Source organism: Medicago truncatula, chromosome 3 (assembly GCF_003473485.1).
Source record: "Medicago truncatula cultivar Jemalong A17 chromosome 3, MtrunA17r5.0-ANR, whole genome shotgun sequence".
NCBI lineage: Eukaryota > Viridiplantae > Streptophyta > Magnoliopsida > Fabales > Fabaceae > Medicago > Medicago truncatula.
The window spans coordinates 53,187,048-53,213,448 of NC_053044.1; the positions used below are offsets into that span (position 1 = coordinate 53,187,048).

At 31.8% G+C, this 26,401-nt stretch overlaps 3 protein-coding genes across 3 annotated transcripts; 1 reads left to right on the forward strand and 2 right to left on the reverse strand.

Moving 5' to 3' along the window:
• Nucleotides 1-1,738: 1,738 nt before the first annotated feature.
• Nucleotides 1,739-7,286, reverse strand: LOC11431520 (ABC transporter B family member 11). The gene is made up of 12 exons (XM_003603399.4): nucleotides 6,914-7,286; nucleotides 6,741-6,795; nucleotides 6,448-6,623; nucleotides 6,131-6,352; nucleotides 5,808-6,046; nucleotides 5,024-5,549; nucleotides 4,631-4,904; nucleotides 3,720-4,513; nucleotides 3,308-3,574; nucleotides 2,815-3,078; nucleotides 2,438-2,731; nucleotides 1,739-2,134 (listed from the first exon to the last, which is right to left on the reverse strand). The coding sequence occupies exons 1-12, from the start codon at nucleotides 7,259-7,261 to the stop codon at nucleotides 1,757-1,759; spliced, it is 3,837 nt and encodes a 1,278-aa protein (XP_003603447.2). The 5' UTR covers nucleotides 7,262-7,286; the 3' UTR covers nucleotides 1,739-1,756.
• A 4,425-nt stretch (nucleotides 7,287-11,711) lies between these two features.
• Nucleotides 11,712-15,323, reverse strand: LOC11435450 (uncharacterized). Its single transcript, XM_003603400.4, has 2 exons — nucleotides 15,233-15,323; nucleotides 11,712-13,247 (listed from the first exon to the last, which is right to left on the reverse strand). Exons 1-2 carry the CDS (start codon nucleotides 15,272-15,274, stop codon nucleotides 11,853-11,855), a joined length of 1,437 nt encoding a protein of 478 aa, XP_003603448.1. The 5' UTR covers nucleotides 15,275-15,323; the 3' UTR covers nucleotides 11,712-11,852.
• Nucleotides 15,324-22,482: 7,159 nt separating this feature from the next.
• LOC11423363 (BURP domain-containing protein BNM2C) lies at nucleotides 22,483-23,680 on the forward strand. The gene is made up of 2 exons (XM_024777748.2): nucleotides 22,483-22,644; nucleotides 22,715-23,680. Exons 1-2 carry the CDS (start codon nucleotides 22,588-22,590, stop codon nucleotides 23,486-23,488), a joined length of 831 nt encoding a protein of 276 aa, XP_024633516.1. The 5' UTR covers nucleotides 22,483-22,587; the 3' UTR covers nucleotides 23,489-23,680.
• The last annotated feature ends 2,721 nt before the right edge of the window (nucleotides 23,681-26,401 follow it).

Consider the following 26,401-nt stretch of genomic DNA (forward strand, 5'->3'; position numbering starts at 1 on the left):
CCTTATGTGTCGCTGGTTGCGGTCATCCGGAAAACGGCCCAACATCTCTTTTTGTTGTGTAACACTTTTGGTTCGCTTTGGCATGTGGTACGTGATTGGATTGGTTGCTCGGGGGTGGATGCTGATAATATATCCGACCATTTTCTTCAGTTTACTTATTTGACAGGTGGTGCTAAGTCTAGACGTTCTTTTATGCAACTTATTTGGCTTCTCTGTGCCCGGGTTGTGTGGAACGAGCGAAATAATCGTCTGTTTAATAATGTAATAACTCTCATTCCCCGTTTGTTAGACAAGGTCAAGATGTTGTCCTTAGCTTGGTTGAAAGCTAAAAAAGCTACTTTTGTGTTTGGTACTCAGCAGTGGTGGTCATGCCCTCTTGTGTGTTTGGGTATAGGCTGATGTAGCTCTGTTGGGTTGGTTGTTTTGTTGTAACTCTTGATTCCTGTTGTAGTCTCTATGACACTTTTTGGCTTTTTCAAAAAAAAAAATGTGAGTGAGTAAGTTAAGAATTTACGATCTTTTCAAAAGCTCTTAAAAAAATAAAAATATATCTTCAAAAGCTTTAAATGACGAGTTCAAAAAAAGTAGTCTATAGACTACCCAATATTATTAGCGGAGAGGTTTCAATAAATCAATCATAAATTTCTAAGTTAAAGAATTTGATCCAATGGTCTTCCTTATTTAGGAGATCCCAAAACATGTAAATGGAGTATATTTAAATTCAACAATGATACAATATATACTTTTTCTAAAAAAAGAAAACGACACAATATACTTATTTTTTTCTAAAATCAAGAGCGTCATGACATCACAAAGACGGTAAAACATCCTAACTATGTTGACACTCTTTATATCCCCTCATCCTCTGTCAATCACTCATAAATATTGTTAAAAAAAATAAAAAATACAAGAAGGGGTATTAGACTAAAACTCCCAAACAGAACAAACAAAATAAATCTAACAAAAGCAAAAACTCAGAAGATTACAACAATCTCTAAAAAAGTCACCGAAAAGGCTTACAAATATAGCATCCCACCACAAAAAATCAGAACCGTCATGCCCCAAGGCTGCTAGCTTAAAGAAAAATAAGGCGCAACTTTTAAAATTCAAAAGATTATGTATAATTTTGAATTTTGCACTTTGATTTTTCTCCTTTTTTTCAAAGGATTTTTTCCCATTAAACTATCAATTTTTTGTTGTTTTTTTAGGGGAAATTTTTATTTAATGACGACTAATGGACTAGTTCAACTAGCCTGGCCGCAATTAATTGAGTTTGATGTCACTTTGGAAAAATTGATGTACAACCAATTTTAAGATGTTTACAAAAAAAAAGTCTTTAGTTCTTTAATGTTCATGGATAACGTTTTCTAAGTTTTTAAATGTCCTCTAGAATTTGTCAAAACAAAAATGTCCTCTAGAATTTACATATCGTCTGCAACTTTGTTGGTTTAGACTTTAAAGCTTATTTTATCGAGACTTAATTATAAGAAAGATTCGAATTGGTGTACTCCAAAAAGAATTGGTGTACTCCTTCCGGTCACATTTATAAGCAAAACATAACTTTTTAGATTTATTGAATACTTAATGTATTGAGCATATAATATATATACCAAATACATTAAATATTCTATAACCTAAAATGTAAGATTTTGCTTATAAATATGACCAGAGGAAGTATATAATTTTTCAATTATACCTTTTATTTGAACTGTTGTATTTATATAAAATTATTCAAATCTTAAATTAAAAAAATCACTTAAATTCTATTGCAATAGGTACCACCCTTTGTTGTGCTAGTCGTGTGCAGTGCTACTAAAGAAGCATAGGTACCACTCTTGTTGAGCAACGTTTCATGCTTTCCTTTCTCTTCAATCACTCCATTTTTAACCACTGCAATTGAATTTGAACCCTTTATGGTAGATAGTCTATGAGCCACCACAATGGTGGTTCTGTCCACCCTCAATCTATCAAGTGCATCATGAACCACTTTTTCAGACTCAGCATCAAGTGCACTTGTGGCTTCATCTAGTAGTAATATTCTTGGATTCTTAACTATGGCTCTTGCAATTGCCACACGTTGCTTCTGTCCTCCAGAAAGTTGTATCCCTCTCTCCCCTACTATTGTGTCATACCCCTGCATATGTTGTTTTTCAACAATTCAGAACCTCATAAGCCATGCTACACAAATAGCTAGTTATTTGAAATATTGGAATTCACATGTTTGTTGCAAACTATGAAATAGTCACACAGACATTGAATATGACTTCAGATCGATGACGTGTTTAGTGACATGTGTAGTGTCTGACACCGACATGGTTACATTCAATCACTTTAATTTCTTAAACTATTACAAGAGTGTTTACGTATTAGTGTCACTATCGTGTCCGATGTTTGTATTTGAGTTGGTATTTATCATAGATTGTGTGTATTTATTTACCTGCTGCAAACTGCTAATGAACTTATGAGCATTTGCAAGTTTTGCTGCAGCTATAATTTCAGCCTCAGTTGCATTGCCACCTTTTCCATACGCAATGTTGGCTCGCACGGTGTCATTGAACAGCACAGGCTCCTGGGTTACCAGGCCCATTTGCTGCCTAAACCATCTAAGTTGTAGCTTTTGGATTTCTGTTCCATCCAGTTTAATCTGACCAGAATCTGGATCATAAAATCTTTGCAGCAATGATATCACTGTTGACTTTCCACTTCCACTTTCACCTACTAGAGCAACTGTCTGATTTTCAATAGATGGATTGTTTGATAGTGAGTTCTTGTGAGAATTAAAGCATTAACCTAATACATAATTTTTTAAGTTACCTGTCCTGAATGAATGGTCAAAGAAAGATCTTTGAATATATGAACATCAGGTCTAGTTGGATACTTGAAAGTGACATGATGGAACTCAATATCTCCCTTCACATCTTCCAATGTCATTCCTGATTCTTCACTAGAGTCTATTTTTGATTCCTGATCAAGAATAGCAAATATAGAAGCAACAGAGCTTTTTGCTTTACTAGCTCCTACAGCCATGAATCCAGATTGAGCTATTGCGACGGCTGCCATTGTGAGAGAGAAAAACACCTGAAAATTAGGAAATTAAATGCTTGATGCTAGAACAATGTGATGAATTCAACTCTTATAAATCCTTGTTGCTTTGTATATATTTTTTTTGAAAAACATATTAATCTGTTTTAGAATTAGCTTATGCTTTGTAAGTAACAATTGACATAAGTAAAAAACTTAAATTTGGACAATTCTGAACTTTGTCCTCTATATGTGACATAGCATCCAAGTTTGGACAATAACTTACTTGAAAAACATCTGATATTGAGGTTTTGCCATTCTTAACAAGTTGTGCTCCAGCATAAAAACTGCATGCATAAACACAGAACATAAAGAAGATTGATAAGCCAAAACCAACTCCACTAACTATACCCTGCCTTTTTCCTGTCTGTACTGGTACTACACATTTCTTTTGGTATAACTCCATCACCTTCTCTTCAGCACAGAAAGCGGAAACTGTTCTGATATTCCCTACTGCATCATTCGCTACTTGACTTGCTTCCTCATACTGTTTCTGTCAAACATATATAGAGCATAGTAACATCATGTCAAATGGAGATTAGTACTAATTAAATATATAAAGCAAAATATGTACTAAATAAATTTAGACATGCTTTGAGACGAGAATTGAATCACATTTGTGTGTATAAGGCACAAACCCTTGCATCTGTGCTGAATCCTTGCATGGATTTGATTTGTAAATGTCCATTTACTAACAGTAGAGGTAGCAAAACAAGAATGATGAGAGAAAGCTGCCAGCTAGTCTCAAAGCCAATTACCAAGGCTGTAATTACAGTGGCAATATCTTGAACTAGCAAACCGAGTGCATCCCCAACCAAAGTTCGAATCGAAGCAGCATCGGTTGACAGCCTTGCACCAAGTGCACCACTTGAATTCTCAGCTTTATCAAACCATCCTACTTCCATGTGAATTATTTTCTCAAAGCACATTAACCGGATCCTTTTTATCAACTTAGAACCAGCAACAGCAAAAAAGTAGGACCTTAACGGCTGAAAAACGAATGAAGCCACACTAAAGAACACAAACATTAATGCCCAAAAATTCACATCTTTACGAAGTTCATCTGCAGGCTCAAAGAATGTATTTATCATCTTGGAGACTAAAAGTCCCAGAATAGGTTGCATTGCTCCAATTACTGCTGCTGCTAGAGTCCCAATGAGTAGCGCCGGGATTTCAGGCTTGTTAAGATAAGCGAGACGAAGAAATGGGACATCTGGAGTCTTACTTTTATGTGATGCTGCTGCTGAAGGAAGAAATTCAGACACTCCTTCTAGTGCGGTAGGCCTAGACTCTCTTCCAGATTCTACAAATGTTTCTAGCTTATCTGAGTCATTAGCACCATGCTGTTCTGATGAATCCTTTTTAATTTCTTGCAGCCTAATGAGCTGACTATAAGCTCCATCAGGATCATTGGTGAGCTCATCATGTGTACCTAATAACCAGTTAGAAGATATATGAATGCTTCATTGCAAGTGTCAAGGAAAACTAAGCAAATTGCCATACTGAGTTTCATTTTTCTACTACTTTTAAGAAAATTACTGCAGTATACCTTTTTCTACTACTTTTCCTTGGTGAATAACGGCAATGATATCAGCATTCCTTATTGTGCTTAGGCGGTGGGCTACAATGATCATTGTTCGGTTTATCATAATTCTTTCTAGCGTCTCTTGTACCACTCTTTCCGACTCTGCGTCAAGGGCACTTGTTGCTTCATCTAGGAGTAGAATTCTTGGATCTTTCAGAATTGCTCTTGCTATAGCTATTCTTTGCTTTTGGCCTCCAGAAAGTTGAGCTCCATGTTCGCCAACCATCGTGTCAAGTCCCTAAATTAATAATTTTCATGAACTAATAAGGTAAAAGGTACATAACATGTAATGAACAAACATATACTAAAAAATGGTCTCCAGTATTGTATAATTTGAAACTGATGTTGAGATCTCACATGGGGAAACTTATCAATGAAGATAGCAGCTTTAGCTAGTTCTGTTGCAGCTCTGATTTCTTCATCTGTTGCTCCATCCTTACCATAGGCAATGTTCTCTTTAATGCTACAAGTAAAGAGAACTGGTTCCTGACTGACTAAGCCTATTTTTTGTCTGATCCATTTCAGTTGAAATTCTTTGAGGTTGATATTGTCAATGAGAATTTCACCACCCTGTGGATCATAAAATCTCTCTATCAAACTAATAACCGTCGATTTCCCACTCCCACTTTGTCCTACCAAAGCCGCGGTAGTGCCACTTGATATTGAAATAGAAAGTGCATCGAATATCATTTCATTTGGCCTTGAAGGATAACCAAAGCAAACTTCCCTAAGTTCTATATCTCCAGAAATATCATCCAGCTGCCTACCAGCAGTGTCATAAGCATCAATATTTGGCTGCCTCTTTATTATCTCAAACATTTTAATGGCGGCAGCTTGTCCAGCAGCAAATGCAGTTAAGCTCGGAGATGCCTGTCCTAGAGACCTGGAAAATAAAATTAGCTCAGAGAAAGTGATATATGTAAGTGTATTTTGTTTGGAAAAACCAGAGATGACCGTCCCTATAAAGCCAGTATCAGATAACTAGGCCGACCAGAAAATACAATTTCACATCGCACTAACAATGACAGATAAATAAATATCAGAGACACCAGAATTCCACAGGTTATAAATTTTAAGATATGTAATAATGTATGGACACACGGTGTAGATGATATATATAGCAGAAACTAACTTAACTTACAAGGAACCTGTCAGTACTGCAAAAAATACACTTATGACTTCCCCTCCTGTATAACCTTTCGCTAATATCATCTTCCCTCCAAACCATACAGCCAAAGCATAACTACAATAAACAAATAAACGAACCAAGCCGAGGCCTAAACCAATAGCCAATCCCTCTTGCAGTCCAATTATGTAAGATTTAGTTAATGATTGATTGTATTGAGTTATGGCCTGCTTCTCACCAGTAAATGATGCAACCTTGCGTATTCGAGTAATTGTGTTAGCTAAAGATATGAAAAGGAATAAAAAATAGTAAAAGGTTCTTTATGTAGATTGGCGTACTGTTCGAATTGAACCAATTATCCGGTCTACTATAGTTGCTGCTTCAGAATATGCTGCTTGTCCTCGGGATGCCATCTTTGCGAAAGCAAAGCTCATTATGGAACCAGAGAGGACAAGAAGAGGAAGAGAAGATAGAAGGACAAGGCTTAGAAGCCAACCCTTGATGAATGCAACAACTAAACCTCCTAAAAAAGATGACACATACTGTATGAATTTTCCTACCTGAGAAGATATCACCCAAAAAAGGAAGAATAAGCTATTATCCTTAAAACTTGTTATCATAGTTAGATCAAATGATTATGCATTAATAGAAATACCTTCTCTCCCATGGCATCTTGAATAAGAACTGTGTCACCTGATATTCTTCCAACAACCTCAACACTGTTTGTTTCCCTGTCAAAGAAGCTTATATCTTGCCTTAAAATTGCTTTGAGGTATAAGGCCCGTATTCTTGCAGCTTGTCTCTCCCCGGTGACCATCCAACATGCCACCTCTGCAAGATTTCATGCATAAGTAACTCTCGTTATTTTAATCTTAAGGTAAACTATATATATAATTTTCTAGTTATAGCAAGTTGAATTATACTACGAAAGAAAATTGGCATGCTTACGCAGAAACGCTGCAAAAAAGGCGCCTGCACCCATGATTGCAAACTTGAGAGACACCTGAGCATGAAATGAACCATGGAGAATTATTAAATGAAAACAAGAGAGTTTGAAAACCAAATTGTTCCCCTAAAAAATAAAATCAATTCCGGTTGAAGGGGAGCTAGTTGTTTGTTACCTTGGAAACTAGATGAACTACTTGGTTGGTGTTAACATTTCCTCCAAAAGCATCAATAGCATCTCCAATAATTATAGTCAGTAAAGGCATAGAGACTCCATTCCCAACAGCACCGATAGTCCCAACAAACATCAATAAATAATCCCAAGAGTCTGCAAATGAGAAAAGCTTGTAAAAGGGTACTGTTTTCTTGCTTTGATCCTTCACCTTGTTCTTCTTGGAATCTTGGCGCATGTCAGCCATTTCTTGGCCATTTTCATGACCTGAAACTGGTAGATGATGATGATTTGTTGACCCTGTCATCTCAGTTGCAGTAATATCTCCGTCCAAGCTAGCCTTGGCCAACATTGTCCACGTGAAAAACCTCTGTTGCTTACACCTTATAAAAACCACAATGAAACAGTTGAATAAAGTTCACCAGTTTGAGTTAGCAAATCTCATTAAGCTCTATGTAACAACTTAATTAAGCGCTTATGACATAAGCGCTTTTCATATAAGTGGTGATGTATAAGCTATTTTTACATCAAAAGATAAAATAAAAGAATGAACTACAAAGCAACAAAAGAATGAAGGAAACTATAAGAACTACAAAGTTTGATGGAACAGTTGGCAATAGGCTTGCATTGCAAGCTAACCTGACCATCTTTAAACTATAAGATAAAGCAGAAGAATATATATTACAGAACAAGATGCTCATTACCAAAGCTAGCCATTTATGATTTATATATGGTTTAAACATTAAATGCACCTTGGAACAACATGTGCTCTTTGAATAAGGGAAAAAAATGTATATGGAAAGTATCACACACCATCCACTAATTAAATTAACACTTGGAAGTTGTAATCATTCATCCTTGAATTATGTTTGAACTATGAATAGATATCAAATTTCAACTGTAGTTAGATGGTTCTAGACTATCTGAGAAGTTTTTTTTCCCCTGTTATTTGTCACTTTAATAGTGTACGGTACAGTTCCTTTGATATCACATGAAGTAAATTAAGAAATTGCTTTAAAATTTATATTTTCAATTCCATTTTTAGCTCTTCAAGCATAACTCTTTAATCAATCCATTGCTTACATAAATATGAACCTTTCCAAGCATAATTCTAGACCATCAGAGAAGTTTTTTTCCTATTATTTGCCTCTTTAAATTACTATCTGGGAAGTAATTTAATTAATGCAATGCTTAAATTAGTTATTGCAAAACCTAAACAATTAATCACACAAATATACTTGCCTAAAAACTTGTTATTTTCGCATGAATCGCTATGAAACCCTTTCCAAGCCATGCAACTAAAACTCTTTGATGTCATCATATAGAAACAAAATTTGAAGTTATAGAGATAAACATTATATGGTGAAGATAAAGAGGGTACAAAACACATTAAGCCATTCACTTTTTCATGTAAATTGTAGGTTTGAAGCTAAATATTTGACCTAAGCAAGTGACTCGTGCTTTTTAAGTTACCCATTGATTATAATTTAGTGGTTGATTTGATGCTTAATATAGGCAGGACCATTGTATATTTTTTAGAATTAAAACTCATTTTAGTTCATAAGAAAAACATCAAAAACCCAATTTAGTTATTGAGAAAAATAGAAACAACTTTTTTTAGTTCACGAGAAGAAGAAAATAATAGAGACAGCTTGGTCTCTACCTGAAACATGAAACATGGTCGCAAAATGGACAATTAGAGACCTTAAACAATAATTATAGAAAGACAATTTGGTCCTTACAATTATTAAAAATAGATGATGCTACTTGTGTTTGATGTCGTGCTTCGAGAGTCGAGACTGTGACATAACAAGTGAGAATGAAAGAAATAATTATGAATTTTTAAGATTTAAAAACCCCATTTAAACAACCCATGTGTCTTACTAGTCTATATGTATTCTTTGCATTCTTCAATATATCCTCAGCTCTGGTTTCATCGTACCGCCTGCGATAACAACAAACTATGTTTGCTAATGTTTTGTTTATGTTGTATGAGTATCCCCATTCCCGCCATCTTTAAATAACCTTTTTTGGGTTACTGATACAACAAAGCTTTTTGGTGTTAATTTGGCCTTGTATTATTACACTAAACTACGTAGTAATCAATGTTTAAATTGGGCTTAAAGTAAACTTATTGGATGTGGCCGTTTCTCATTCTATGCACACGGTAATGTCAAGAATTCTCCTCTTCACCCAGCACATTTCGCTCGCACCCTGCCGTCATGTCCAAAATAATCCTACTCTAGTTAACTAGCGCAAGTGTAAATTTGTGCGCATGTTAAGTGGCGCAAAGTGCCTACTTTTTTATTTATTTATTCAATATGATTCAATAAATTATTTTATTTAGTCAATATGGCGCTAAGTCTAAATATAAATTCTATTTTATTTTATTTTATTCTAAATTATTTATGCACTTAAAATAAATTCGATTTTATACTAATTCAATTTTCATTCTAATTTATTTATTCATTAAATGCAAAATTAGAAAATAAAATCGATTTTATTTATTCAATACATAAGCATAAACATAAAATAAATGCGAAAAATAAATACAAATAAAAAACAAAATTAATAAAAATAACTTTCATTTTATTAATATGATTCAAACATTACATTATATAATACATATATTTTACCCTCTTCGGTATATGCCAATAGCTCTTGGGGAAAATAGTGATCCTTCCTGTTGGGGAAAACGACATCAAGATCCCTTGAGTTAAATTTAAATTTGGTTCCTTTTATACCCCCATATTGATTCTTTCTACCCACGGTAAAAAGATTTTAGGAGTAAAAGGAAACAAACCTAATTTTATCTCAAGGGATGATGTCTTTTCCCCAACTTAACAGACCACTATTTCCCCCAAAAGCCACCGGTATTTACCTAAAGGGGTATAAAAAAGCCTAGAAACTAAAGAAGCAAAGAAGAAGAAGAGAAAGAGGGGGAGAGAGTGGGAGGAGAAAATGTGAGGAAAAGAGGAAGTATGTGAGAGTTTTTATAGGTGGTATAAGGTATATGGCACTTAATAAGGTCCAAAAACGTGTGAAAAACGTAAGAAAAACGTGTAAAATCCAATCAAAACCATTGACTATTGTCCAAGAAACGTTTGTGCTTCAGTTTCTACCACCGGGCAACTTGCGCAAGTTAACTCGCGCATAGACTCAGTGGTGCGTGACTTAAGTCACGCAGAGCTTGTGAGGTGCGTGAGTTAAGTCACGCTGCGTGACTTAACTAGCGCAAGGACATTTTTGGCATGGCTGCAGGGTGCGAGTAAAATGTGCATGGTGAAGAGCAGAACTCTAATGTCAATGAGTCCGTGTTTGGAACTTTGGGAGGATACGGATATACTAGGTAAAGGCACATGCATGGATTTTTTAAATGAGAAATCTCAACCATCTATTTTAAATTTTAAGGTTGATAATTAATTTTTTTTTTCACTCTCGTATAAAAAAGGCATTATCATTAGATATACCTGTGTATGTCTAAATGTGTATAGTTCATATAAAGAGAGAATGTCTTTTTGTGAGGATAATAGGAACATCTGCCAAGAAAAGTATGTACATTACAGTAATCAACAATGCTACATTCAATTCTTGGTAAATAAGGGGAAGTTACATTGCAATAACTTAACCTCACAAGCATACAATTATTCACAAAAAATTTGATAGAATTTTTAGCAAGTGTACTAAAAACGTATCGAAGTAATAAAAAATATCGTTCTTACAAGGACTGTGTTAATCTCAATTTAGAAATAAAGTAAATATTTAGGATGTATAAATTATTTTGTTTAGATTTTATTTGATTGCATAAAATTAAATAACATAAAATAAAGATTGAGTAAGAAAATATAGATTTGGTTAGAAAATATGAAGAGAGATGAGATCAGGTCTTTCGAATCATTTATGTTCCCCTAATTGGTATATTGCACCTATTCTTATGAACGATTTTCTAGTTCCACGATAGTTAACAAAATAGTCCTAATCAATCCCTTGAGTTAGGACCCTCTTCTCAAACTACAACCCCTAATTCCTTAGGTGGTCTAATAATCTTTGAAGGTTTTAAGAACGTTAACCTAATATCACTAACAGACGATTATCCATTCCTAAACTAACCCTGTTTATTAGAACAATTCAATTTTGTCTAAGTAGAAAGCTATGGTCAGTAGTCATTCATTCTCACTAAATCATGTTTATATTTGATCAGGATATAAAAAGCATTAAGAACAATTGAATTGAATAAAAACTAGATTGTCATTCACAATAAATAGAGTTTCACAGCAACATGGTTCAATAAGGGTTACAAAGAATCATCTCAGACCTAATCCCTAAGAGATTTAACTACTCATATTTGAGTTTACAAATAGCATAATCAATAGTGGAATCAAAACATACATGAACTGATAGAAGGTTGAAGAAATCGCCCTCCTAGCCGTCTTTAGGTCTCAAAATCGCACTTTGCTCTCTCCAAATCGTAACTCTTGTCTTTGGAATAGACTTCAACTTAAATAGGCACAAAATTCCGCCTAAAATCATGCCATGATTTAAGTAAATCGTGGCACGATTCTCCTTGAATCGCAAATCATTGAATTAGGGTTTCCTCAGATCGTGCCACGATTATGCCATCGTGACACGATTTCTTCAATGTCGAAGCTTGATTTCGGTCTTCTAAAATCGTGTCACGTTTTTACCAAATCGTGACACGATTCTCTTCTTTGTATTTTCTTCAGTTTTCTACTCTTTTGCTGCATAAGTTACCTTGTGAACTCCAATTTATGATCAAAATACATATAAAAAGACTCTAAAAATAACTAATGACTGACTGTCATCACATACAATTATTCAAAAAGCATAATACATCACATACATACTTAGTAATCATTGAAATATAGCAGCAACAACTTATTTAAATATGTTACATTAGTTGCATTCTATTTCATTATTACGGTTTATGCATCATATTTAGCGACACTTGACTTGGGCTCAAAATCCTTCTTTTCCTTAACATCAGTAACATGGTCTCCATAAAGAAAAAAGTTAGGTCTTGGTTTAAAATCATCGGTGATCACCTTGTCTTCCTTTGCATCATTACCATTGGCTCGATAAAGAAAAAAGTTAGGTCTGGGTTCAATATCTTTAGTGCCAACCGTATTTTCCTTTGCATCAATCTCATTGTCACCATTAAGCAAAAAGTTAGATTTTTGTTCAAAATCTTTAGTAGTCCTCTCATTTTTCTTTGCATCAACCTCGTTTTCTCCATAAAGAAAAAAGTTAGGTCTTGGTTCAAAATCTTTAGCCGTCCCCTTGTTTTCCTTTGTATCAACCCCTTTTTCTCCATAAAGAAAAAAGTTAGGTCTTGATTCAAAATCTTTAATGGACCCCTTGTTTTCCTTTGTATCAACCCTTTTTCCTCCATATAGAAAAAAGTTAGGTCTTGGTTCAAAATCTTTAGTGGCCTCCTTATTTTCCTCTGCATCAACCCCATTTTCCGCATACAGAAAAAAGTTTGGTCTTGGTTCAAAATCTTTAATGAACCCCTTATTTTCCTTTGCATCTACCCCATTTTTTCCATAAAGAAAAAAGTTAGGTCTTGGATTAAAATCTTTAGTGGCCCCCTTGTTTTCCTTTGCATTAACACCATTTTCTCCATAAAGAAAAAAATTAGGTCTTGGTTCAAAATCATTAGTGGCCCCCTTGTTTTTCTCTGTATCGACCCTTTTTTCCCCATACAGAAAAAAACTAGGTCTTGGTTCAAAATCTTTATTGACCCCCCTGTTTTCCTTTGTATTAACCTCTTTTTTTCCATATAGAAAAAAGTTAGGCCTTGATTCAAAATCTTTAGTCGCCTCTTTGTTTTCCTCTCCATCAACCCCATTTTCCCCATAAAGAAAAAAGTTAGGTCTTGGTTCGAAATCTTTACCGGACCTCTTGTTTTCCTTTGCATCTACCCCATTTTCCCCATAAAGAAAGAAGTTAGGTCTTGGTTCGAAATCTTTACCGGACCTCTTGTTTTCCTTTGCATCTACCCCATTTTCTCCATAAAGAAAAAAGTTAGGTCTTGGTTTAAAATCTTTATTGGCCACCTTGTTTTCCTTTGCATCAATCGCATTGTCTCCGTAAAGAAAAAAGTTAGGTCTTGGTTCAAAATCTTTATTGGCTCCCTTGTTTGCCTTTGCATCAATCTCATTGTCTCCATAAAGAAGATCATTAGGTTTTTGGGTCTTGAGATTCTTTTTAGCATTGTTGTTAAGGAGTACTTGAATATCTTCTTTTGTATCTCGGTCTTTCATGACAAGTTTTGAGTGTGTTCCTGGATCTTTTCTTGATTCCATAGTTGTTGCAAACTATACACACACAAAAATGAAGACAGCGAAAAATTTAATGATGCACATGTGTTTATAACATCAGTGTTGCTATCTTTCAAAATAGTTATGAAAGTTTTTAAAAAATGGGAAAGAGAAAATTATTATTAATTAAAGTGTGACGCAAATAACCATTTTACAACCACTCTTGATAATATTTGAGTTTTTTCTGCTTGAGCTTTCATTGTCAAGCTATTATTACCACTAGGCTGATACCTTGTAGATAAATAGCTATGTGAAGTATTCTCATCAAAGGTTTGGACTTCATTAATTCTTAATTACATTATTTTTTTATATGATATTCGATAAATTTCAAAGCACATTAATTATTTTTTTACTGAACTACATTCTCTTAAGAGTTAAATAAGTTTTTGTTGCTTAAAAATATAATGAATTTTGATTTTAGTATTTAAAAAATAAAACGGGATGTTTTCATTCTCACAAAATTTTCCGTTTCATTTTTTTTATCTCTAAGATAAATAATTTTGACATGTCTTTCATATTTCTAGAATATAATATGACCATAAGAAAGTTGGACATAATAGATTTGCATAACTTGAACATAAGTGTTCATAACCTTCACATTAATATTAACATAAATTGATCATTAAGCGCAAATAAATAAATAAATAATTGGAAAACGAAAAACATTAATTTTATTTTCAGAAGGACTAAAATCAAAATTCATAATATTTTGAGAGACAAATCATGCATGAATTAACGGGGGAGTTTTAACTTGTGATAGACTAATCATGCATGAGAATATGTTAGACTCACTCAAGTAAATTTAAATTTGGTCAAAACCAATTATTTGACTGGTTTAATGAACCGGACCGAGTCCATACCAAAACAAATCATTGACCTCCTTTTTCATTCCCTTTTTTATTCTATGTTCCCTTTGTTTGAAAAAGGTGATGGAAATAGAAAGTTGCTGGAAGCAGCTTGTGTGGAAAAAAGAAAGGGGCGTTCAACATACGGACAGACAGAGATAAGAAGCATTTGTTCAACACTCTTATAGGGAACAAAAGGAGATATATAGTGTGGTTTGGAAGATATTGAAATTAAATTAAGTAAACAAAATGAAATAGAGGTATTGTATAGCTACGGTAAGGAGTTGGTTTCTTTATTAGAGAATCTCTACTCTTACTCTTATATCGTCAATCACCAAGTTGGTTTTTAAAGCATAACTGAAGTTGCACCGTCGAAGAAAAAAATGCTAACAAATGTTTTCAAAGAGATATTGTTTAAATAACTAAAAATTCTAACTATTAAATAAAAGTCGTGTAATTATTATTTTTATTTATGTTTGACTTATACTTTTAAGATAAAATTTTCTATAATAGAATTTTTAAACAATGTTCTTAGACATTTGTTAACATGATCCAAAAAGAGAAACAATTGTTTAATTGGTTAAGATATCAATGTTGGTTGCACCATAGACGTACTCTTAGTGGTTGGCTTTATTAATAAGGATAAGAGAGTGGGTGCCCTTAATTTACAATATAGATTAACAAGACCTAAGCAACTGTATTTAAGTTGTGTCCTATGTTTCCTAAAAAAAAAAGGTGTGTCCTCTGTAAACTGTAGTATATTAGATTATTAGTTCATATTTAACCCCTTTAGGACACATGGTAATCCTTGTAGTATAAGTTAGCACACTAACAGCCAACTCTAACACTACATAGCTAGCTAGAGAATATAATGTTGCCCTTCAAAGATGTTGAAGTAAAAAAATAATGTAACATTGGGACAATTTGCTATTAGATTAGATTATATAACAGAGAATAAAACAAATTCATATATGATTATATGGCTTTTTGTACGCCAAATCACCAAATTCGAGTACATTATATGGCTTTTTTTTTATTCATAATAATAAAAGGCTAAATATATATATATATATATATTTTTTTTATCTTAATCAAATCGTCAACAACAACTAGATTAACTGTGAAAAGTGAACATACCAAGAAAAGCAAGAGAGGCAGTAAAGCAAGAGCAGGTCTCATCTTAAGAATCAAATTAAAGCCTTAATGTGTGTTTTAGGTTTTGATGGATGGTCCTTTATGACTTGTTAACCCCCCTCTATTTATAGGTAGATTCTCAACACCCATGCCAATGCCATAAGAGATAGCACGTGACCACGTGCCTCAGTTATGAATCCATTTGGGAAAAATATTGAAGCTACGTCACTGCTCATGTCTTTAGTTTATAATAATTATACAGTGAGTCCAAAAGAAATAGTAAGCATCTCTATTTCACTATCTGACCTTCCACATATTTGGTTCTTTACTTTCTGGCAACATTACTTCTAAAATCATTTCCGGCAATTTAACTTTCAAGTCATTTATATATGTTTGTTTTTTAACTTCAAGTATTTCTACATAATTCGTGCTATTTAAACTTAATTGTTATTTCTACATAAGAACAATTTAACATTAAATATTTTCAAAACAACAACCCTAAATTGCAAGTCTATAACTTGTTTTAACTTTTGTAGTCACACCGATTAAATATTTACTTATGTTTTGAATTTGGTTGACTTTTTTAGACCGAAAATATATGTAAACATATGTCAAGGCTTATCATGTGATGTCTTGACAATCTAATCTTTTCTTTAAGAAAAAAAAAAAGGACCAATAACATGCTTCAATATTAAGAGAAAAAAAAGTGTATTTGTTTGTCAACTTTTCTTGCTTCAATAACTTGCGTTTTTATTATTATTATTATTATTATTATTATTATTATTATTATTATTATTTTGTGTACAATAATTATCCAAATAATGACCAATAACATGACCGTATGAACAAAAATATGGGATTATTATTTATTCATACTTTACATTTACAGTGAAAGCATAACCATCTCTTTTAACACGAAGGTAATTAGGCAAGAGGTCTAATAAATCAATATTCACAAAAATTCTAGCATAATAACCAAACTGCTTACTACTTGTAGCTTCATGTAGGGCAAGAGAAATGGTAATACCTCTGGTGATTGCAAAGAGAATTATTGGCATTCAATACTCAAGGGGAAGCCCATATGAATCCTAATCAAACATTGAACATTTGTATTTTTTGACAAAATTCAGATTGAAATATGGCGTCTAAGAGAATAAGCAAAGAATCCCTAGATGAAGATGATAAGAATTCTCTTCCAACTTAATCAGGGATTTTGAATTCGAATCCAACCCTATAAATGTAACTTACCTCTCCCTAGAGACTCTAAGAAAGTTTGGATTCGATACCTCTAAATTCAAAGCATGTTTTACCACTAGACGAAACTCTTGGATTTAATAAATTGATTATACTTTCTTCTATTAATTATATTGAAACAAAAGACATATTTTGAAATTTTATTGAAACAAAAGACATATTTAACTTATTAATATACTATTATTTACCTTTTGTTATTAAAAAAATATGGGTGCGTTTGATTTGCTAGAAAATGAAGGATAGGATAGAACAACTCAAGTTGTTTAGTGTTTGATTTGTAAAACTGTTTCAGGTACAGGACAAACTGGAGGCAAAGGACATGACAAAAACTGATATTTTTGTCCCTCACCAAACCACAACACAACTTTTTGTCCCACGTACAAGTTGTTTTAAATACCAAAATAACATTTCGTCCCCCAAAAATCGTATAAAACAAAAAATTATTCAATGTCAATTTTTTATTTTTTTTTTGATCAATAAATCTCATCATTCAATAGTAAAAACAAACTTGTACACATACAAAACTATCTTATTTATGCATGTTAAACAGGTGCCATTTAACTTGGGAAAGGAAATTTTTTTCCCATCATAGGAAAGTGAGTGTTTCAGCCATAGATTTATTATTTTTTTAATTGAATGGTCCAGATCTTTCACCTGTTACCTCTTTACAACTTGTTGATAAACAAAAACAAAAAATGAGACCCCACACATAATTATTTATCTATAAATTCCTCTAAAAAATTGTTTTTCTATAAATCAATTATTATGTTTTTAAAGATGGGTACAAAAATAATTAACACTTTTTTTATGGAGATTAACATTTTGTTTAAGGAAAAATGACTAACGCTTGTGTTATTTGTCTTAGCGCTGTTTTTTTTTTTTGACAAACTATTTATTTTAAATTCACTTTAAACAAATTAACACCATTCACCATCAAAAACCAAATTAACACCATTAACGTAGAAAAAAATCCATTAATACCTCGTCTTATTCATCACCCTGTTTTTAATCAAAAATCCCAAATTTCAATGTGCATTAAACAACAACAATCTTTTTTCAAAAAAAAAAAAAACCTAATCCGGATTCGGATGATGCCTAAACTGGTTTCAGATCCGACAACCATGCACCTATCTGTGAAGCCGCCGATAAGAGCTGTCTTATTTGTTTCTTTTTCTGAATTCCCATCGTTTGTGAACATGGAACAAAACAGAGATTTCACTAGCTGCTAAAAAAATGGTATATAATTTGGTGGAGGAAGAAAGAAAAGGAACAAGAAGAAAGATGAGGCAACGAGAAGAAGAGAGTGTAGCGGTTTTATGTCAGGGAGGTGATTCAGAAAAGTATTTTCTCAATATTTGCCCATTATAATATTTTTTATTAATAAAAAATTTAAATCACAGCAGGTGATACACAGACAGTTGTAGGTAAAAATCAAAGTTTTCCATGATAGAAAAAAAATGTGCTTTCCCAAATTAAATGACACCCATTAAACAAAACAAGCAATCCTAACCAAAATACCCATCCTTTTCTATAATGCCATTTGCAAATAGCCAAAAACATCCGTGTTAGTAATCTAGAATCCACCCACAAGCTACCACCATATAAACCAAGCTGACACCACCAATGCTATGTCTCTCTCTAATTACATTTACTAAAGTTAAGCCTCTCAACCACTTCTACAATTGATTTACCTCAAGCCCGCCCCTCTCATACACCAAAACATATGTGCCCGTATACGATCTCCAACTTGCCAATGCTTAATTTTTATTTTTTTTTTAATCACGTAATCTAGTGGCTAGAGCTTCACATTTTAAATGTGAAGAAGTGGGGTGTCTGGAATTCGAACCCCAGCCCCTGCATATAATATGCAATATCCCTATCAACTGAGCTAAGCTCACGAAAATGCCAATGCTTAATTTTATCACCTCACCAAAGCACCATCGTGACACAAGAATTTAGATCTTCTAAATTGAATATAGTGTAAAATGAGAAAAAGAAAATAAGAAATGTTAACAATTCACGTTTTAAAACATATTTTTCAACACATTCTCTTTGATTGATTAAAATTCACATGGATTCCACTAAATCGTGTGAGCCTCGTATAAATTTGGTAGGATCCATGTGAATTTTAACTAATCAAATAGAGTGTACTGAAAAATATGTGCCGCTGACATTTTTCAAAGAAAATATAGAGATTTTAATCCTCTTGTCTCTAATATGTCTTATATAATTATATGTCTTACACGGTATATGTTGCGTCGCTTTTATATGGTTAAATATATTTTTGTCTCTGCAAAAGTTTGATTTTTTTGCTCTCACAAAAAAAAATCACATTTTTTTTTTTTGTATAAAATTATCCTGCAAGCAATTTTAATTAGTCCTATCGTTAATCCTTAAAATAAAAATAGTCATATTGTTAAGTTGGCTTAAATTTTAAATGATTTTTTTTTTAGACATGTTTAAAACATTATTAAAAGTTCTAGCACAAGATATAACTTAAAATTCAATTTATAAGTCTAAATTTTCATTACTTTTATTTTATTACTTTTAAGTTTTTTTGTTAAAAAAATCATTTTAATTAATCTCATATTGAAGAAAAATAATTGTAGGATGACTTTTTTATAATGTCCTAAACACAACTATAATAGCCCCCCATTATTGGTTGATCAAGTTTTGTCATCTAATAGTGCGTGTGCAATGGTGTGCGTGTGATATTTATTTGATATTTCGACTAAGCTGTAAAAAAACATAATTGTAGTAAATCGTTCAAAAAATTTAAAGTTGAACCAACATAGTGTGACATATATAGTAGATGCTTTGATTCACTGATAATTTGGTCCAAAGTTTGATCTTTGATCGATGATAATGGAGAAGTGTTTGTGGTGAGTGAGGGGACCAACCCTTAAAAAAAAAAATAAGTTATCTAAAATTATTTGTTTGTGCAGTTGTGCGCAAAAGTTAACCTGATTTACAAGAAAATTAAAAGAAAGTTAAAACAATATTAATCTAACAGCATGAACTATTTGGAAGGAGCGGAACAATCGTGTGTTTCAAAACACGACAGCTACTCCATCTATTTTTATTGAAAAAGTCAAGCTAAATTCATTTTTATTGTTGAAATTTGAACAGGCAGTCTTAGCTTATACTTATAATAACCGGTGGAAACTTTTGTTGCCTTGTATGGATGTGTACTTGTAATTTTTGTTTCTTGGTTGGTGCTCTTAGGGGCACCATGACATTGTAATTTTGTAAATTTTTGGCGGTGTTTCTTCTTTGCGCATCTTGTACGAGGGAAAACACCTTTATATATATATATATATATTCATTTTGATTTGTTAAAAAAAAAAAACAACATGAACTATTTGTGTAAACAAAAATATTGACATAGGAAATTTTTTTTTTGAGCAAAAATATCGAAATAGGAAGTTTATAAAGTGTAAAAACATTTTAATCAATTAGTCTATTCTTACGTTTTCAAAAAGAAAACAAACTCTTTCGAAAAAAAAATCCTTAAAAAAACTATATCCAAGCACAAGATACAATGCACACCGTCGGCCAAAATACCAATAAGGGAAAGACAATGACATAAGATAACGAAATAGTGATAAAATTGTTACATATCACTATCAAAAAACAAAATTTCTTTTTTTGAAGGGAAGAAACAAGATTTCTATTATTTGAATTTCCTGGTGTGTGATCACATGGGAAAGGTTAATCCTTTATTCTTTTCCTATTATGGGAAAGTAGGATTCAATGATTAGATTAAGTGAAGAACATATTCTTAACATGCTCTCTCAACACTAGATTTTTCTTCACACTATCTTCCAACAATTTAAAAATTCTGAAAATTAATTTTCAGAAATTAAAAAAATCAAAAAAAATTCAGATTTTTTTTTTTTTTAAATTCTGTAATTCATTTATTGAATGTTAGAATTTATTTTTTTTTTGGAAAAAAATTATTTCAATAAAATTAAAATTTTGGAAACTAAGATAAGTTTTTATTTTTCTAAAAAGAATATATTTTTTTAATTTCATAATAAAATAAGATATTTTGAAAAAAAAAATATTTTGAAATTAAAGTTTTTTATTTTTCTAAGAAAATAAAATTCTGGAAAATAAGGTTTTTGAAATAAAATTCTGGAAATTTCTGAATTTTTTTTTTTCATTTTTTCAAAAAAAAAAATTCTAACATTCAATACATTCAATAAATGAATTACAGAATTTTAAAAAATAAAATTATCTGATTTTTTTTAATTTCTGAAAATTAATTTTCAGAATTTTTAAATTGTTGGAAGATAGTGTGAAGAAAAATCTAGTGTTGAGAGAGCATGTTAAAAATATATTCTTCACTTAATCTAATCATTGAATCCAACTTTCCCATGGTAGGAAAGGTTAAGGTGGGAAAGGATTAACCTTTCCCATGTGAAATGCCACCTAATTTCCTTGCTTATGTAAACACTTTCCGATCTAAAATTCCAATCGAATCTAGAGCATAATAAAAAATCAAATATCTACAAAAACAAAACAAAAAATCATATGCATTGCTCCAAGGCAGCCACACAACTAATCATTCATAACCGAACTTCATTAAGGTCAGTTTTATAATGTACAAGTGATAAACTTTTTCTTTAACATTAACCTTTCGGTTCTTAGAGAAATGAGGTCTAGTAATCCAGAACTTAGCCGCGAAATAACTTTGTATCATATAAAAGTTAGTTTTTTCTATTAAATTAATAAATTTTACCATTAAATCAAATGAGATATTATAAGACTTATTAATTATTAAAAATAAACTTATACATAACACAAAACTATTTAACTTATGCACATCACACAACTTCCTATCATAACCAAATAGTTAATCATCATATCTTTGTATAATGTCATTTGTAAACAGCCAAAAACGTCCATGTTAATATTTCACCTATAGCTATATCCACCCACATGCCACCACCATATAAACCAAGTTGACACTGCTACGTATCTCTCTGATTACATTGATTATAATTAAGCATCCCCACCATCACAGTTAAATGGTTTAGAAAATGTCGATAATGAAATTCCAAAAATAAAGTGCTTAGTGTACAAGCTAAGTCAATATAAAACAAAACCAAAGGTTGGGAAACACAGGAATAATACTCTTCAAGCATTGTTGAAATTCCCTTAATTAAATAACTTTTGTCTTTGAGTGGAATAAATCGTCATTTTTTTTTAGTTATTATCAATCATCAAATTAATCGTCACTTTTTAATTTATTATTATGGAGAACTTAATTGATTACTTTTAATTATTGTCAAATATATAATTGACTCTTTTGAAACAAAATGACATTTTGGATGAATCCAGCGGTGAGTTAGAGCACAAGTCATCATAAAAAAATCGATTTTTCAACATGATTTAGGTGTAGATTAAGGTTTTCTTTGTTATAAATTAAAAAAGTGATTTTTACTTCAAATTTTTAAAAACGATTATTGTGAAAACTTACTCAGAAGTAGTATAAATTATTTTAAACTTGTTTGTTATATTTGGTGGCGAATGACTTCAGCATCGCTACCCAAAAAAATATTCTCGAATAATTAGTATAGTTTTGAATGTCCTTACTCCATTAATATATTATTCGGTTATTCCAAACAATTTGTTGGTTCTAAAAGGGATGATATTAAAATAAATAGTGATAATGTATTTCTTAAAACTTTATGGAGTTCAACTTTTATAAATAATTATTCTTAGATTTTATTTTCTTCGTTAACATTTCATTCAATATAAGTAAAAATTACTATGAATTTATTTTACTTATTGATTAAGTTTAATATATTAGTTTTTAAAATATATTTTATTTCTTCTTTATATTTGACCCCCTCATAAAAATTATGTGAACTTCGCCATTTGGTTATATTTCTTTGTTAAGAAAATATAACAAAAAGATAAAACGCTACAAGATTTATTTAAAAAAAAAAATTGTAACAATTAAGTTGTCTTGATATTTTTTTTGTTCTTATATAATCCAAGTTAGATCTTGTTGTTTAACTCATGCTCCAAGTCTTCACTCTTGAGTCTGTACTAATTCGATCTCTTTCTACTCATTCAACGTTGAAAATAGAAATATGGGAATAAATTTTATATCTTGGATCCTCCTTCTTCATCTACTAGTAATCCTACTGGTATGTTAAAAGTTTAAGTTAACTTGAAACTCCGTTTCTCTTTTTATTTTAATTATTGTTACTTTTGCAGTGTTCTCATGGAGACCAAGCGAGGGAAATTCAAAAAAACCATCATGATCATAATCATATGAGTCATAATATTGATCCTTCACTAATGGTTTTCTTCACTTTGAAAGATTTGAAAGTAGGGAACATAATGCAAATTTATTTTCCTAAGAGAGACCCATCAACTTCCCCTAAGTTATGGTCCAAACAAAAAGCTGAATCACTTCCTTTTTCATCAAACCAACTCTCATATCTTCTCAAATTCTTCTCTTTCTCTCAAGATTCACCTCAAGCAATGGCCATGAAAAACACTTTAAGAGAATGTGAGAGTAAACCCATCAAAGGAGAGGTAAAGTTATGTGCTACCTCTTTTGAATCTATGCTTGAATTTACACAAAACGTTCTTGGTTCAAAATATGAAATCCAAGGTTATGCAACTTTGCACAAAACCAAGTCAAGTGTTACTCTCCAAAATTATACTATAGTAGAAATTCTAAAGGAAATTCTAGCTCCCAAAATGGTGGCTTGTCACACTGTGCCTTACCCTTATGCTGTTTTTTATTGTCATGGCCAAGAAAGTGATAATAGGGTGTATAGAGCTTCATTGGTTGGTGAGAATGGAGATAAGGTGGAAGCTATGGCGGTTTGTCATATGGATACATCACAATGGGCACCAAGTCATGTTTCATTTCAAGTTCTTGAGGTTACACCAGGAACCTCTTCTGTGTGTCACTTTTTCCCAGCGGATAATTACATCTGGGTCCCTAAATTGAAATCACAAGGTTCTTCTAGGATGTGATTTCAAGCTATCTATAATATATAAGTATAATGGTACTAGTGTGCTTGCACATTGTGTTTATGTGCTTCCATAATGCTAAAATAAATAATTGTGTGTTGTAATAGTGTCTTACAGAGCTAAATAATGTAATGAAAAATAAATTTATAATAATAGTGAAGTCAGATATGCTCCATTTATTTTTAAAAAAAATAAGTTCAATGGTCTGCAATTACCATACACGATCGCTTTTCTTTCCCTCTGCAAATCACGTTTCTCCCTTATCTTCTCCCAAACAGACCTGAACTCTACGAATGAACAAAAGATGGAACAAATAAAGAAATCAAAAGAAGATTAAACACTCTAGAGAGACAATATCCATACTGATTTGCCATTTGCCCTCTTTCCTATTTCTTCCAAAAGCTGGAAACCCAAATCTTTTGTCTATATTGTTTATTACTATTAGAAAAATTACAGCAAAAAATAGAATATTACTCAATTTGGGATCACTCGGGTGGAAGTACGATGATATGAGAAGAAAATCCCCTATATAGAATTTTCGGTAACCCTCCTGTGGGCTAACCCCTGGGTCGCTTGTGACTTTTTTTTTGTCATGACAAACTAAAATGATAGGGTCCTAACACTCTGTTAATATTATTATATCTCACTGTGTAGAAACATTGAAACAAACAACACTACATAATATATCAATTATTAGGTGCCATTTAATTTGGAAAAGGAATGTTATTTCCCACCATGGGAAAGTTTAGATTTAGTCATTCAATTAATGAGGTGTATTGATCTTATCATGGTCCACCCATACTTTATTCATCCTCTAAGATCTGGAATTTTAAACAGGAAATCAACTAATCTTCCACCCCTCTTTCTTCCATGTCCCCACCCACCATCAAACAAAAGCATTTGCTTCCTTCTTCTATGTTCTCACGCAGTCATCATCACCATGAACATTACAAACTCATAAAACACCATCATCAACAACTTGTTAACCCAAATAGAATTATTCAAAAAACGCGTTTGTTGTTTTCTATTTGGTTTGTGTTGCCAAATCTATTTCCAAAGAATTTGATTCTGGACCCTTTTGATAATTTGTTCATCATTGTTTTGATAAATGACTTTCTGATATTTTTTTTATTTCAGACTTAGATCTAGCTGTTGAAAGATTGATTTGAGGTTGTGTTGTTTCTAGTTTTTGATTTTGTTTTGTTTTGGGGAAGAATCGCCACAGCGCTAACGTGAGGAAGAGGAGAGACGGCGGTCGGCAGTGATGATGGAGAGAAGGAGAAGAATGAGCCTGATGTGCAGTTGAAATCAGAAGTAGTTAGTTTCGATTGTTAAATAGAACACATACATGGTTTTGGAAAATAAGAAATAGTGAAGAGGATAGAGTAAAAAGTATCCACAATTGTGAAGGCAAAACGTCGGAAGTAGGGAGGTGAGAGAGGAAGATACGGCGACGGAAACGGTGGTTGTAAGCGGCGACGGCCATGGAAGAGGCGTCGGAAGAATGGAAGAAGAAGATGATAATAGAGGATGAGTGGTTATTTCTCGTACTGACAGACCATAATAATATTATGTTCCTTGCATAATCCAATGATCCAAAAAAACTTTCCCATGGTAGGAAAAAAGTCTCCTTTCCCAAATTAAACGGCACCCAACTTATTAATCTCAAAACTCGTCTAGAAAAAAAATCTCAAAATTGTCAAAGCTTATTTCATATAAACTACTAATTTATTCTTTTTGTTAATATAAAATGACCTAAAACTTAAACAACTTAAATCCTATTAAGAAAACAACCATTACAACTTTTAATGTTGTGAGTTGATACACAACTTACTTGAATCAATTTGTAAATAGCATCATTTTAGAAATTATTGAACCTTGGTGAATGCATGATTTGTTATTTAAATAAAAAAAATTAATATATAACTAACTTCAAATTTTTAAAAAATGAATATTAGATAAATCACACACTATTGATTTTTTCTTATGCTCATGAACTAAAGATAAAGATGACTTTGGAGTAATGTATTGCAATCAAACTATATGCCCAGACCAACAATATATTGTGCAAATAAAATAACACATATCAATTTCATTTCTCATGTTTTAAATATGACTTCTGAAGTCATGTATTTCAATCACAAACAACAAAACCAACTACACATGAAGCATGAATATATCTTTTAAATAATATATATTTTCCTCATTCTATATATATTTAAATAAGTCTCTTTATATCATGTGAGAATAAATATTATATATGTTAGAAATATAAAGAGATTCTAAACTTTAACACTTATTACATACTAGCGTGTCTATCTTTCCGCTCTTTTTATTGCACTAACGCGTGTAGATTATCAATGATATTTTATAGAAATTTTGCGTGTAAATTACAAACGATAATTTATATAAATTTTTGATATAGATTAAAATTATAAGTATAAGTATTTGTGACTTTCAAATGTAATAAACTCAACAATTCATATTTATATTTTTGAAAGACATCGATAATATAACAAAATTCTTATCTTTTTTTAATAACACTTACAATATAATATTATTATAGAAAAAATTGTTTAAGGGTATAATTGAAATAATAAAAAATCCAACCCAAAAACTCCTATTATATATATAACTAGCGTAAAGACGGGCACTCACGTGCCCGTCTTTTCGCTCTTTTTATTGCGTTAACGTTTGAAAATTTTGAAGGGTGTTTTTCTTATGAAATTTAGATTTTGATTAAAACTAAAAATATAAATGTATGTTGCTTTCGAGTTATAATAAATCAAACTAACCATGATTATCTATTTTAATGACACCAACAATATAATCTAAGTTCCTTTTTTTATGAAACCAAAAACGATCTTAATTATAGAAAAATTTGTTTAAAGGTATAATTGAAATAATGAAAAAGTA